The 14,796-nt window shown below is 38.9% G+C and overlaps 1 protein-coding gene across 2 annotated transcripts in view; it reads left to right on the top strand.

Annotated features, from left to right (window-relative positions):
- caln1 (calneuron 1) overlaps positions 1–14,364 on the top strand; it is a 73,031-nt gene extending 58,667 nt beyond the window's left edge. For both annotated transcript variants that reach the window (XM_061877639.1, XM_061877636.1), the window contains exons 5-6: positions 9,282–9,438; positions 13,145–14,364. In XM_061877639.1, the coding sequence (XP_061733623.1) occupies positions 9,282–9,438; positions 13,145–13,272 (285 nt within the window). In that variant the 3' untranslated portion in view covers positions 13,273–14,364. The remainder of the gene's footprint in view (positions 1–9,281; positions 9,439–13,144) is intronic.
- The last annotated feature ends 432 nt before the right edge of the window (positions 14,365–14,796 follow it).

The raw sequence follows: 14,796 nt of genomic DNA, 5'->3' as shown, positions 1-14,796 counted from the left end.
CTTTAATATGGAGTGATAGCCTAATGGCGATTACTCCCACACACTCTCACATTCACAAATTTCAGTACATTGATCAGCGCATATATTTTAATTTTTAATGTGGACTCCGCTGCCCTCCAGATTATTGTTTTTCACGGAAAAATTTCAGTTTTCTGAAAAGCCCATTTCAGGTCTGCGTTTTGGACTCCTTCGTCCCTCAGGATATTGGTTTACGGATTTTTTAATTCATTATGGACTCCGCCGCCCTCCAGTATGTTTGTTTATGGCTATCACGGATGTTTCAGTTTTCGCGCTTCCGTTTACCTTCAGTATATTGGCCTCTTCAGTTTTAGAATTGAAATTCTTAGCTTATTTTCAATGTTAAATTCCCGGAATTTTTATTATTATTATATATGTTTTTCCTTTTGCGGGCTCCGTCACCCGTCTTATTGGCCTTTTTACCTGTTAGAGCCTAGGATTTACAGGGTTTTTCTATCCGTCGTAACCGTCAGTCACACGCTCTTTCTTTGTAATTTAAAACGTACTCACTGAACTCTGAGTTCCTCCCTCTTGTCCTTGGTTTTCCGTCAGTCTTTCAATTCCAGCCAAAATTAAGTAAAAGCAGTTCCTCTATCAGGATTTGGATGCCGTGGTCTTTCTGGTTTCACTCACTCTTGCTGGAATCGTCAGACGTGTTGGAATCCGGCGCGAAGGACCAAGAAGATGTCAGGTTCAAACACTGATTACATATATTAAACAAGACCAAAGGCAAAGAATCAAACAGAGACAGAATTAAATTTGGACTCAGATCTGAGGAAAGACATGGCCAGTGTACACTTTGTACAGTTCTGCACCACGCTCTGACGAAAAAGGTTTACGTCTCTTCTTTTATTTAGATATTCAATGTTTATGCAACCACACATGTCACAACAGAAATGGGGTGTATGTAAGCTAACAGTCAATATTTTCTGTCACATTGAAGACAAAAGAAAAAATGCCTCGGGCTTGGGCTTGTCCTGGATTCAGCTTCGGCAGGTGTTTGAGGACAAAAGATAACCCCCTCCCGTGTCATTCCAACGTACACAGTGGAATTTTCCAAGACTTTGCTTGGTCGAACAAGGACAGCTTTCATCTGTTCAATGGAAACTCAGAGAGCGGAAAGTTTTTTGATAATTTACACACAATTTTTCTAACATTTACTTTTTACCTTCTTTTTACAGTACCTTGTTTTATCTTCCAAATACATTTTTTCACCTTCTTTTACCTTAATTTACTTCTATTTCCATCTATTATTTGTACTTTTGATTATTTTTACATTCAATTTACCTTTTCTTTGCCTTATATTTACCTTTTTTTTACATTTTATGTAGTACTTTTACTTTAGTTTTACCCTGTGTTATTACTTTTACCTTTAATTTACTTTGTTTTACCCTATATTTACCTTTTTATGTACTACTTTTACTTTCTATTTACCTTCTTATACCTTGTATTTACCTTTTTTACTTTATATAGTCCTTCTTTTACCCTTATTTACCTGCTTTTACCTTCAGTTTACTACCGTTAGCTTCTTTTTACCTTGTTTTACCTTCCATGTACCTTTTGTTTTTTCTTCTTTTATTACCTTTTACCTTCTTTGTCCATCTTTTAACTTCAATTTAACTGGTTTTACCTTTACATTTATTAGTTACACATGAATCGTATGGACAGAATATTCTTTGTTTGAATGGATTGAAGGATTGATGGTTGCATATACTGGTTAGAGCGGGGTTGTTAGCACGTAGTGTGCAGTAATGTTTACAAGGAAACACATAAATGTTTGATGAAGATTTGGTCGAGACTTTGGCAGACTCCCTCATCACGGCCTCTCTCTCCTGCAAGCATCGATCTGCTTGTTAACGAGCTGCGTGACCCTCGGCTTAATGGCTGTGATGATGAATCACTCTGACGCTAATTGGCTATTGATAACTCTGCTCTTTGCCTGATGCTGATTTACCAGACGGCGTGATGGAGTTTTTCCTGCCAATATCGAGCATGTGTGGCTAATTTCACTGGGTTAGCTTATTTCCGCTCGATGAGTGGACAGGAAGCCGCAAGCAGGAAGTAATCATTCATTTCACACCTGCTCAGAAACCCCTCATGCTGTAATGAAAGGCCCAAATGTTCTTATGATGGTATCCTGTCTTTTCACACCGACTGCCCCTCTCAGACGCCTCCATCGCCATTTGCACCGTAAAGGTCGCTGGCTGCTAGAGGACAGTCGGAATAAATCTTTCATATTTTGCTCTTATCTGACGCCACTGTGACGTCGCCTGCGGGCAGACAGTTTATTAAAGTATGAATCGACCCCTGACCTCCCTCACCTATGTGAGGCTGCCCTTAGTGCAAGTATTCTAATAACACTGCCTTTCTTTGTGATGTAAACAATCCAGTTTGTGCCGTTACTTTTCTATTTGTTTATTTATTTACAGACGGACATAATTTTGCATTACATTATTGTTTATTTTGTTAATATCAGAGTACGTTCTACAAAAAGTTTATCCCTAGAAGCACACAGCTTATGGACAGGGACCCACATTTTACAAATATACATCCTCATATAATATACAAAATACGATATAATACATTTCAAATGTACCCACCAAATACCCATTTACAATTTCATTTATAAATAAAAAATGAATCTTTAAATCGTCCAAATCAGTCTCAAAATCCTATTATTCAAGTTTGATTAAAAGGTTGCATTTTGAAGATCTGCAAAAATGTCATACATACAGAGGTCAAGAACAATATTATGCGACTAATGCAAATTCCTCAACCATAAGGGGTGTGCTAAATGTACTAAGCGTAACTTTGCAATAAATTTGGCTTAAGACGCTTTTTAAAAATGTTTAAAGAATGTGATTCTTTTATAGAGCTATCAATCTTATTCCAGATCATCGGGCCTCTACAGGCTATAATAAATCTTGTACACTTTAGATGACGATGTTTCCCTTTCAATAAAGGTTTACTTCTAGGTTTATATCTACGAGAAGTAGTTGACACTGGAATGAGCTGGCAGAGTCGAGAATTTAATCCGTATACTACGTTATACATAATACAAGCACTGTGGAATCTGTTGCACTCTGTAAACTTCAGAAGATTTTACCCATAAAAAAGAGGATTTGAGGGAGCATTAAAGTTTGCCCATGATATAACACGTATGACTTTCTTCTGAAGAATCTCAAGTTTTTTAAGATAACTGGGATATGTGTTACACCATACGACCTTGCAATAGTTTATATGTGGTTCAAATAACGTCCGATACAGAATTAGGAGACCGTTAAGAGGACGAAAGTGTGTCAATGTAGAGAGTAGACCGACGTATTTAGATAATTTATTCATAAATTATTTAATATGGCTTTTGAAATGTATAAATCCATCTATATATGCACCAAGGAATTTAGTGCTCTCAAGTCTCAACCCTCTCAGTTGCTATACCACTTATTTTAATCAGTATCCTATCAAAGCTTTTCGGCTTCTATTTTAATGAAATATAACAAAGTTTGTTTTATTTATATTTAAGGATGATTTATTAAATTTGAACTAATTATCTACCTTAACTAATTCACTATTAACAATAGCCTGAAGGCTTTCAGGATTTGTGTGTGACATGAATACATTTGTGTCATGGGCAAAAATTACTTTGTGAAAAATAATTAATGGGTTCACAAATTCATTTATATATAGTAGAAAAAGAAGTGGTCTCAATATGGAGCCTTGTGGAATTCCACGTTATAATTTTACTTGGAGATTTGCTGTTATTAATTTGCACATTGTGCTCCCTTTCAAATAAATAACCTGTGAACCAACTGAATGCCACCCATTTAAATTTCCAAGTCATTGGTATCAAATGCTTTTGATAAATCAAGGAAAACACTGATTCCACACTCACCATTATCAACAGCATCATGGATTTTTTCAATTAGATCAAGGATTGCCATACAGGTGGTATTCTTCTTCCTGACACCATATTGGCATGGGATGACTATATTTAGTTTATCCAGGTATTCGCTTAGTCTAACTACTATAGTTTTAATGTCACGGCATGGCGTAGTGGGTAGAGCGGCCGTGCCAGAAACCTGAGGGTTGCAGGTTCGCTCCCCGCCTATTGACATCCAAATCGGTGCCGTTGTGTCCTTGGGCAGGACAGTTCACCCTTGCCCCTGGTGCCGCTCACACTGGTGAATGAATGATGAATGAGTGATTGGTGGTGGTCGGAGGGGCCGTAGGCGCAAACTGGCAGCCATGCTTCCGTCAGTCTACTCCAGGGCAGCTGTGGCTACAAATGTAGCTTACCACCACCAGGTGTGAATGAATGATGGGTTCCCACTTCTCTGAGAGCGCTTTGAGTATTTAATAATAGAAAAAGCGCGATATAAATCTAATCCATTATTATTTTTAGTATTATTAAGTATAATTGTTTTTGTTATTAACGTTTTACGTTATAACTAGCACCCCCAACTTGTCAAAATTGTCCCAAATGTTTGTGCTGCATGCCACATTGTTTTGTCTATTATAGTTTTCATGTTAACTTTTGATAGTTTTTATGTTAACATTTATATATTGTTTCTGTTATTAACGTGCAAGGTGTTTTTATCACCAGCTTTGTTAATTGGTATAATTTTTGCAATCTTAGTCATTTTAGGTACCACTCCATGGAACAGAAATAGATTTATACGATATTCAAGCGGAACCACAATTTCTTGTATGATGAATTTGACAATTTTACTACACACACCATCCACACCTGCATCATGGGAACTTTTCAGGTTCATAATAATTTTAATGACTTCTGATTTATTAGAAGGTGTAAGTAAAAATTAGTTTAAATAGTTACCTTTGAGGTAATTTCGGTATGCTGTTCCCTTTTGGGGGGTTATGTTTTTTGAAAGCGTTTTTACCTATAGAAGTAAAGTAATTGTTAAAACCGGTGGCAAGATCGACGTCTTTGGGATGTTCATTTAGTTTGATTTTGCTGTCATAAAGGACGTTGTATTTTTTACCCGGGCTGAGCACACTATTTAATACGTCCCGGCATTGCTTTTGATTACCATCCATCCATTTTCTACCTCTTATCCCTTTCGGGGTCGCGGGGGGTTCTGGAGCCTATCTCAGCTACAATCAGGCGGAAGGCGGGTTACACCCTGGACAAGTTGCCACCTCACCGCAAGGCCAACACAGATAGAAAGACAACATTCTCATTCACATTCCCACACTAGGGCCAATTTAGTGTTGCCAGTCAAACTTTCCCAAGAAGCCTTAATACAATTACTTCGTAAGACACTGGTTAGTTTATTTTTGTATTTAGTGTAATTGTTTTTATTTTCCTTGGTTGGACTTTTGATGTAGCATTTATAAAGATTATTTTTCTTATTGATTGACTTCATTATGCCCTAAGTGAGCCACACGTTTTGCACTTCTACATCGTTTTTGATATTCTTCTCTGATATCTTAGTGTTAACACTATTAGTTTTTTCATTGCTAAAAGCATTATAGGCCTCTTCCGGAGTTACTGTGTACAGCAATTGACAGAATCCCATGTTTTGTGCCTAAGATTTTCAGACAATCTACGTAAGTATATTTTTGATTATACTTTTACTTTCCTTTTAGAAGGAAGTTTGTTGTGTTGAGCCCCAGATTTTAGTTCAAGATCGATGAAGAGACCAATAGGAAAGTGATCAGAAATGTCTGACAGTTTTACACCTGAATCAAAGCGAGCATTTTGAGTGTTTATGCGGAGTTTGCATGTTCTCCGCGCGACTGCGTGGGTTCCCTTTGGGTACTCCGGCTTCCTCCCACCTCCAGAAACATTCACCTGGGGATAGGATGATTGGCAACACTGAATTGGCCCGACTGTGTGAATGTTGTCTGTCTATCTGTGTTGGTCCTGCGATGAGTTGGCGACTTGTCCAGGGTGTACGCTGACTTCCGCCCGAATGTATCTGAGATAGGTTCCAGCAGCCCCGCGACCACAAAAAGAACAAGCGGTAGAAAATGGATGGATGGATGACAATATTGTCAATGATGGATTAGGAGGTTTCTGTCTCTAGTATATGTATAAATTGTTGGGGAAAATTACAAATAATACAGATCATTTAAAAAGTAATTTTCCATGTCTGTCATGTCTTGTGATCATGTTTTGTTTAGTTGTGTTCTGTTTTGTTTAAGACTCTATTGCTTCCTGTTTTTTCACTCCCTTGTTTTGTCACCATTGCAACCCATTAGATTCACCTGCCTCACGTGTTGGACTCACGCACCTGATTCCATCATGTCATTATTATTTAAACCTGGTTTTTCAGTTGGTCGTTCTGGCGTCATTGTTTCGTCATCTTTTCACACTCTTCGTCATACCATGTTTACTCTTTCTTGAAATTTCATAGTCCATGCTACAAGTACGTTTTTGTTTATTTATGCCAAACTTAGTGTGTTGTTTTATGTCCTTAGTTTACGTCAAAGTGTTTTTTTTGTTTCCTTAGCCAAGATTTTTGTCTCCACCTTGTGCGCGCCTTTTGTTTTCACTTTTTATAGATCAATTAAAACATGTATTTACTTTCAAGTCATGACTGGTCTAGTCCGATTGCATCCCGGGAAAACAATCCTCGCAGCGAGCTGCGACCCCCCCATCGTGACAATCAGTCATTATTTTTTAGCTAAATTAATGTTAAAATCCATCCATCCATTTCCTACCGCTTATTCCCTTTTGGGTCACGGGTAACGTTAAAATATCCAAGAATAAAACAATTATGATTTTAATTATTTATACTATTTAATAAATCATCCAATTTGGTCAAAAAACTATTTGGGTCAGAATCCGGAGGTCGATATATTATACCTATAATCATATTTTTCTTATTTTCAACATACAGTTCAGTGGTTCTTAACCTTGTTGGAGGTTCCGAACCCCACCAGTTTCATTTCAGTAGGCCTTTAAAAAATATTATAGACCATTTTTTCGTAGCACAAACACATGGGACAATTTGGGGAGATTTGGACAAGGTGTGGGGTGGTGGGCTGGTAATGTATAACAACACGTTAATATAACGGAAAAAATATATAAATGTTAACATAAAAACTATCAAAAGTTAACATAAAAACTATAATGACCCACAAAATGTGGCATGCAGCACAAACGTTTGGGATAGTTTTGACAAGGTGCGGGTGGGGGTTTGTTATGAATATTAACATGTTAATAACATAACTATAAAACGTTAATAACATAAGATACTTAATGACATTAAAACTGTAGTAGTTAGACAAAAAAATGTGGCAAGCAGCACAAACGTTTGGGACAAGTTTAAAGAGATGTTGACAAGGTCTGGGGGCTGGTTATGAATATTAATAAGGTAACATAACTGTAAGACGTTAATGACATAGAAATTATAAAACCTAATGACATAAAACCTATAGTTGACATTTTTTTTGGTAGCACAAACAAATTGTGTGAGGAGATTTTGACAATGTGTGTGTGTGTGTGTGTGTGTGTGTGTGTGTGTGTGTGTGTGTGTGTGTGTGTGTGTGTGTGTGTGTGTGTGTGTGTGTGATAACACAATAATAACATACAAATGTGAATTTTAACATTAAAATTATAAAATTTACAGGACAAATTTAACACACATTTTTGGGAGATTTTGACAATGTGGGTTACGTTTGTGACATAAAAACTATATTAAACAAAAATATTTTTGCAGCACAAACACATGGGCCATGTTTGGGGGGATTTTGACATAGTGGGGGGGATGAGGGGCTGGGCATGACTAACACGTTAATAACATAAAAACTAAAATAATTTCACAAAAACATGACAACACAAACTAATAGGACAAGTTTAAGGATATTTTGACCTGGTGGGTGGGCTGGTTATGAGTAATATGTTAATAAAATAACCATAAAAAGTGAATGACATACAAACTATAAAATATTACCATTGAACTATAATATATAGACAAAAAATGTTTACAGGACGAACTTTTGGCACAAATTTGGAAGATTTAGACATGGTGGATGACATCACTAGTCAGAAAATGTATTTCAAATCAAAACAAATCAAATCAACTTTATTTATAAAGCACATTTAAAATTTACCACAGGGGTAGCCAAAGTGCTGTACAATGGGCAGGTTAAAAGATAATACGAGAACCAAGCAAACAACACAAACAGAACATGATAAAAAATAAATAAATAAATAAATAAAACATAAAAACAGGTTCACAGCAGGTGTATAATGGGGCGCCATTGCACAATGGATATCACTCAGTGTTAAAAGCCAAGGAATAAATGTATGTTTTTAAGAGAGATTTAAAAACAGGAAGAGAGGAGGCATGTCTAACACTCAGAGGTAGGTCGTTCCAGAGCTTGGGAGCAGCAGCGGCGAAAGCTCTGTCACTTCTAAGCTTCAGCCTTGTGTCAGGGACCGTCAGTAGCAGCTAATCAGCTGATCTTAGGGATCGGGTGGGGCAGTAAGGCTGAAGGAGGTCGGAGAGATATGTTGGTGTGAGGTTCTTTAGACATTTAAAAGCAAATAGAAGGAGTTTAAAATTGATTTGGTAATGCACAGGGATCCAGTGAAGGGACACTAATATAGGGGTGATGTGCTCACGTCTGCGGGTCTGTGTTAACAGACAAGCAGCAGAGTTCTGCACGAGCTGCAGGCGGGCGAGGGAGGCCTGGCTAATGCCTACATTCAGGGTATTGCAGTAGTCTAAACCATTTGAGATAAAGGCAAGGATTAATTTATTGAGATCATGTCCTGATAGAAGCGGTTTCACTTTCGCTATTTTGCGTAATTGATAAAAGCTTTTTTGAACGACGCTTCTGATTTGTTTTTTTAATTTAAAATCTGAGTCGCACTTTACCTCCAGGTTTGTGACACAGTCGCTGAGATACGGGGTCAGAGTGCTGAAGTCAACGTTGGGAGAGGGAGAGCGACTTGGACCGAACATCATAACTTCTGTTTTGTCTTCATTTAGACTCAGGGAGTTAGCTGAAAGCCAGGCTTTGATGTCATGCAGGCAGTCAATTACACGTTGAACTGTGTTATTTTGTGCTATGGGAAAATAGATCTTAAATAACTTCAAAACGGTGACGACACAAATAAAACATGTTGAGGCACAAAGTAATGGCCGTGGTGTTTGAATCATTGCAAGGACAACTTGACACAGGTGACTCCCCTGCAGGGACCTTAGCGTTGCCAGGTGGCTGCAAAGTCTGTCTGGCCTTGAAGGAGTCCGCTAGTGTGACTAAAAACCAAGAACGTGTGTTTACAGTTTGACATGCAGAGGATCACGCTGGAGGAGCTCAAGCACGTCCTCTTCTACGCCTTCAGGGACCACCTGACCATGAAGGACATAGAGAACATCATCGTCAACGAGGAAGAGAGCCTCAAGGAGAACGCCGGAAACTGTCAGACCGAGTTTGAAGGAGGTAAGAGAAAGAGAGAGAGAGAGAGAGAGAGAGAGAGAGAGAGAGAGAGAGAGAGTGTGTGTGTGTGTGTGGGTGTGTGTGTGTGAGCATACTTGTATTTCTACCCTTCTTGAGACATCAACAAGGAAAAAAGTAGCTTCATGGTCCCAGTACGGAAAACCATTGTGGTCCCAAAAAGGAGGGATTTTTCAAATTGACTGTGTGTCGGTTGTAAAAGTGCTCCCCCTCTGGTCAACATAGGAAATAACAAGTGTGTGTAATAATTTGAAGTGCTCCCCCTCTGGTCAACATATGTAATAAAAAGTGTGTGTAAGAATTTGAAATAACAAAATAAATACAATAAATATGTATATAGAGGCATACTGCATCAACTTGAAGTAAATAATGAAGATTAAAAAACAATTACAAACAAAATATTTACAAAAATTAAACATTGGCTAAAAGCAGTGTTTTTTCTCACGTGTCGACTTTTTCTTATAAAATTGGGAACAGTTTCTCATATTATTTCTGTTTCTGTAATACTGCAATATTTTCTTATAAAATTATTACTTTTTTATGTAAAATTATTAGTTTTTAAGGCAAAATGGTGACATTTGTCATAAAAAATTCTGACTTTCGTCACAATATTGCCAATTTTGTTCTTCCGGTAAATTAGTGAAATGTTTTGAGTAAAATTATGACTTTTGTCATAATTTGGCCAAATACAATTCCGATTATTATTACAATATTGCCAACATTTTACAGTTTTTTTAATTAAATTGTGACTTTTGTCGGGTAAAATGACGACTCGTTTCATAAAATTGCCAAAATGTTAAGCTTTTCTTGTAAAATTGTGACTGTTATTGAGTAAAATTCCAACTTTTATCATAATAATTACACAAATGTTCAGTTTTTCTTGTAAAATTTTGACTGGCGTTGAGTAAAATGATGACTTATTACAATACTGCCAAAATTCAAAGTTTTTCTTGTGAAATTGTGACCTTTTTCTTGTAAAATTCCAACTCATTTTTAACAATAAGCGTTTTTATATTTGCATAGTAATAATAAATTATTAATGTTGAAAATACACATCTTTATACTGTATATGCATATAGGGTGGTCCTAAAGAGGAAGGCATTTCTCTCAGGTTTCAAGAAGGTAACAAATACAGGTGTGTGTGTGTGTGTGTGTGTGTGTGTGTGTGTGTGTGTGTGTGTGTGTGTGTGTGTGTGTGTGTGTGTGTGTGTGTGCGTGCGTGCGTGCGTGCGTGCGTGCGTGCGTGCGTGCGTGCGTGCGTGCGTGCGTGCGTGCATGCATGTGTGCATGCGTGAGCTGTCAGAACATATTTGAGGTTGCTCGTCAAATCTCCGGTCGCCAAAGTCGCTGCACACCTGCTGATTTATTGATTGAAGGACGGCGTCACCTGAGGGAGGAGAGGTGAGGATGTTAGCTGCTACATAAAAATAGGGTTAAATAATTTAATCCGATTAATGACAGGCTTGCTGCCGATTAATGGGATTAATTTGATTAATAATGAAGATTAATTAATCATCTTTGGTAAAAAAGGTGCTTTCTGATCATGGTGATTTATTGTTGTGGTCCAGTACCGCGATGATGACACATGTTCGAGACCGCCTAAGTTTGGTCCTGATGACACTGGGCTGCACTCAGCCGAGTGATGCTCGTTGCTAGGCAACAACGCAGCGAGACAACATCAACACCTTCATGTCATCTTCCCCTCAACATCGATGGAGCTCGTTATGAAGCTGCTGAGTGTTGCCCTCTACAGGATACCATCTGTCATTGCATGATTTTGCATTACAGCACAACCTCCATTTACAAACTTAATTGGTTCTTGAACGGGATATCTTAATTGAAAAGTTTGTATAGTGAAGTTCATTTCTCCAGAAGAAACAATGTAAATATGAATAATGGGTTCCCGCCTCAACAATAGTCTATATTTTAGTGAACGTATGTACACTTTGAACAAAATTTAAAGGGGAACATTATCACCAAACCTGTGCAAGCGTCAATATATACCTTGATGTTGCAGAAAAAAGACCATGTCTTTTTTTTAAACCGATTTCCAAACTCTAAATGGGTGAATTTTGGCAAATTAAACACCTTTCTGTTTATCGGTCTTCTAGCGATGACGTCAGAACGTGACGTCACCGAGTGTCTGCAAGCAAGAAGCACAGACACAAAACCTGTTGGAATTGGACCAGTTGTTACCATATAATTGGCAAAATAATTTAAAAGTAGCGTCAGATTGTGCGTGACTTCTTCTGGAGGTTAAAATACATTATATTACTTTAATTTGTTTTCACCTAAAATCCCAAATTTTCAAGCTGTAGAGGCTATGATTTTGCCGTGGTGGTGCGCCACAACCAATGAAATTAAGAGGATACCCTGAGTAATGTACAGCCCTTTAAAGGGGAACATTATCACAATTTCAAAAGGGTTAAAAACAATAAAAATCAGTTCCCAGTGGCTTGTTTTATTTTTCGAAGTTTTTTTCAAAATTTTACACCTCCCGGAATATCGCTAAAAAAAGCTTTAAAGTTCTTGATTTTAGCTATTTGCGATGCGACTGTCCATTTCCCTGTGACGTCATACAGGGCTGCCAATACAAACAACATGGCGGTTACCACAGCAAGATATAGCGACATCAGCTCAGATTCAGACTCGGATTTCAGCGGCTTAAGCGATTCAACAGATTACGCATGTATGGAGGCAGATAGCGAAAACGAAATTGAAGAAGAAATTGAAGCTATTGAGCGAATAACTATTGACGCTATTCGGTCATAGCATGGGTGTACCTAATGAAGTGGGCCATAGCATGGCTGCCCTATTAGCATCGCCGGTAAAATGTGCGGACCAAACGATCAGGACTTTCGCATCTTGTGACACTGGAGCAACTTAAATCCGTCGATTGGTAAGTGTTTGTTTCACATTAAATGTGGGTATCTAGTTTCAAATGTACATACAGCTAACGTAAATAGCATGTCAGCATCGATTAGCGTAGCATGTTAGCATCGATTAGTTGGCAGTCATGCCGTGACCAAATATGTCTGATTAGCACATAAGTCAACAACATCAACAAAACTCACCTTTGTGATTTCGTTGACTTAATCGTTGCAAATGTATCTGCAGGTTATCCATACATCTCTGTGCCATGTCTGTCTTAGCATCGCCGGTAAAATGTGCAGACACTCTGGCAAATTCAATGGGGGTCTGGCGGCAGATTTCTTGCCAGTGGTGCAACTTGAATCCCTCCCTGTTAGTGTGGTTACACCCTCCCACAACACACCGACGAGGCATGATGTCTCCAAGGTTCCAAAAAATAGTCGAAAAAACGGAAAATAAAAGATCTGAGACCCGGTGTTTGTAATGTGAAAATGAAAATGGAGGGTGTGTTACCTCGGTGAGGTCACGTTCTGACGTCATCGCTAGAAGACCGATAAACAGAAAGGCGTTTAATTTGCCAAAATTCACCCATTTAGAGTTCGGAAATCGGTAAAAAAAATACATGGTCTTTTTTCTGCAACATCAAGGTATATATTGACGCTTGCAGAGGTTTGGTGATAATGTTCCCCTTTAACCTGTTTGTGAGTGATGAATGATTGTTGAAAGTCGCCATGGAGAAATTTTTTGGCGCGGTGCATTCAAAGACACAGCGTAAACACCAGCGTTGGCCTGGCGGCTGTGTTTGTGTCTCGACTCTTAGTCCACCCGTCGAAGAAGAACCGCCAAACGTGTGTGAGGAAGAGCCTCATCTGCGCCTTCGCCATGGCCTTCATCATCAGCGTCATGCTCATCGCGGCCAATCAGATGCTGAGGAACGGCATGGAGTAGCCAGTGGGCGTGGCCACCTCAACGCCCTCACGCACACCAGATCTATTTATTTTCTATCCGGGCGACGCCTCGTCACTGAGAAGCCAGTGTGAGGAGTCCCCGCCCTCTCTGGGGCTCCTCCCCCTTTACTGACAGGGACTCTCAAGGGCTGACATTACCCACAATCCTCTGTCCTCTCCTTGATGCAATAACCTGGGAGGTGCACAGGAAAAGAGCGCTCGATTCTGTACCTGGAGAACTTGTGGACCACAAGGAATGCTGGGATTTTTATTTTATTTATTTTTTTAACAAGAGTCTTGAGTCAAGACTCTTGACTCCAGGTGAGAAGCGGGCCTGCACCCACAACCCAACCGTGCATGAATATTATTCCCATTTGTCGCCATCGTCAACTTTCTGCATCACGCCACGAACAAACGCGTCACGGTAAGCCATGTGTGAAATGTCCAGGTGGAAGGTGTACGCACAAAGCCATAGACATGTTCATTTCAACAGTCCTGTAAATATGATGATCGAGGACAATAACATGTCTGCCTGTACTCGTCCTTCACTCCACACACATGGGAAGGGATTTCCTCGATCAACTCTACACTCGCTCAGTCCCAATAAAACGTCATTTTGTATGTGTTGGAATTAAAAAAACAAACAAAAAAAACAAGATAAAAGACGGAATCTAATATGGATTCACATGTTTCTTCTTTTTTTTCTTTCAAATCATTAGAAACAAGGAAAATGTTGGACACAGGTCATTTAAAACTTTTTTTTGTAAGAATTCATATACATTTCAAAGTGGAGCTTGTTTGTTGTGTTATTGAACGATTAAATCATCGTATTTTGTGTTTATTATTATTATTATTTTTTTAACCATTGGTTATCGAACGTCTGGCAAGAGCTAAATCCTGTAAGGCTCCGCCCACATGTTCTGCACGTGTCCGGTGTGGTCACGTGACCAGTCCTCCTCGTTAACGAAACACTGTGATGCACGTGAGACGTCTCCATTCGCGCGCGCGTGCCGGAAGTTTGCTTCCTCGCGCACTCCTCCATGAAGCTGTCACACCAAATTTCTTCCCCACTACAAAAACCTTCCCCCCGGAAGACATTTGGCATGACAGCCCCTCTAATGCCTGAAGGACCCCAATGAGGGCGTGATAATACCAAGTTATATGACTCTTAAGGTTTACAGCTGCAAAATTAGCAAAGCAAAAATAGCTTGAAAGGTTAGCATGCTGGAATGATAATATTTTTTCCTCACCGTTATTTTTCACCAATGACAATTAGCCAATTATAATGCTTTTAAAATAGGCAGCTGTGTGGGCTGCTTTAAGGTCCTTCCACCCTCATTGGGTTCCTTCAGGCAATAGAGGGGCTGTCACGCCAAATGTCTTCCGGGGGGGAGGTTTTTGTTGGGGGTAAGAAATTTGGCGTGACAAAGCCCTAAAAGACCCTTTCTGCTTCCACACAAACGTTCTCCGACTCAACAGGACAAGAAGCATTTTTTTCCTTCTTTTTAAGTGGTAACAGCGCCCT

The sequence above is a fragment of the Nerophis ophidion genome, linkage group LG18 (genome assembly GCF_033978795.1).
Source record: "Nerophis ophidion isolate RoL-2023_Sa linkage group LG18, RoL_Noph_v1.0, whole genome shotgun sequence".
Classification (NCBI taxonomy): Eukaryota; Metazoa; Chordata; class Actinopteri; order Syngnathiformes; family Syngnathidae; genus Nerophis; species Nerophis ophidion.
This window is presented reverse-complemented; position numbering and strand designations above follow the sequence as displayed.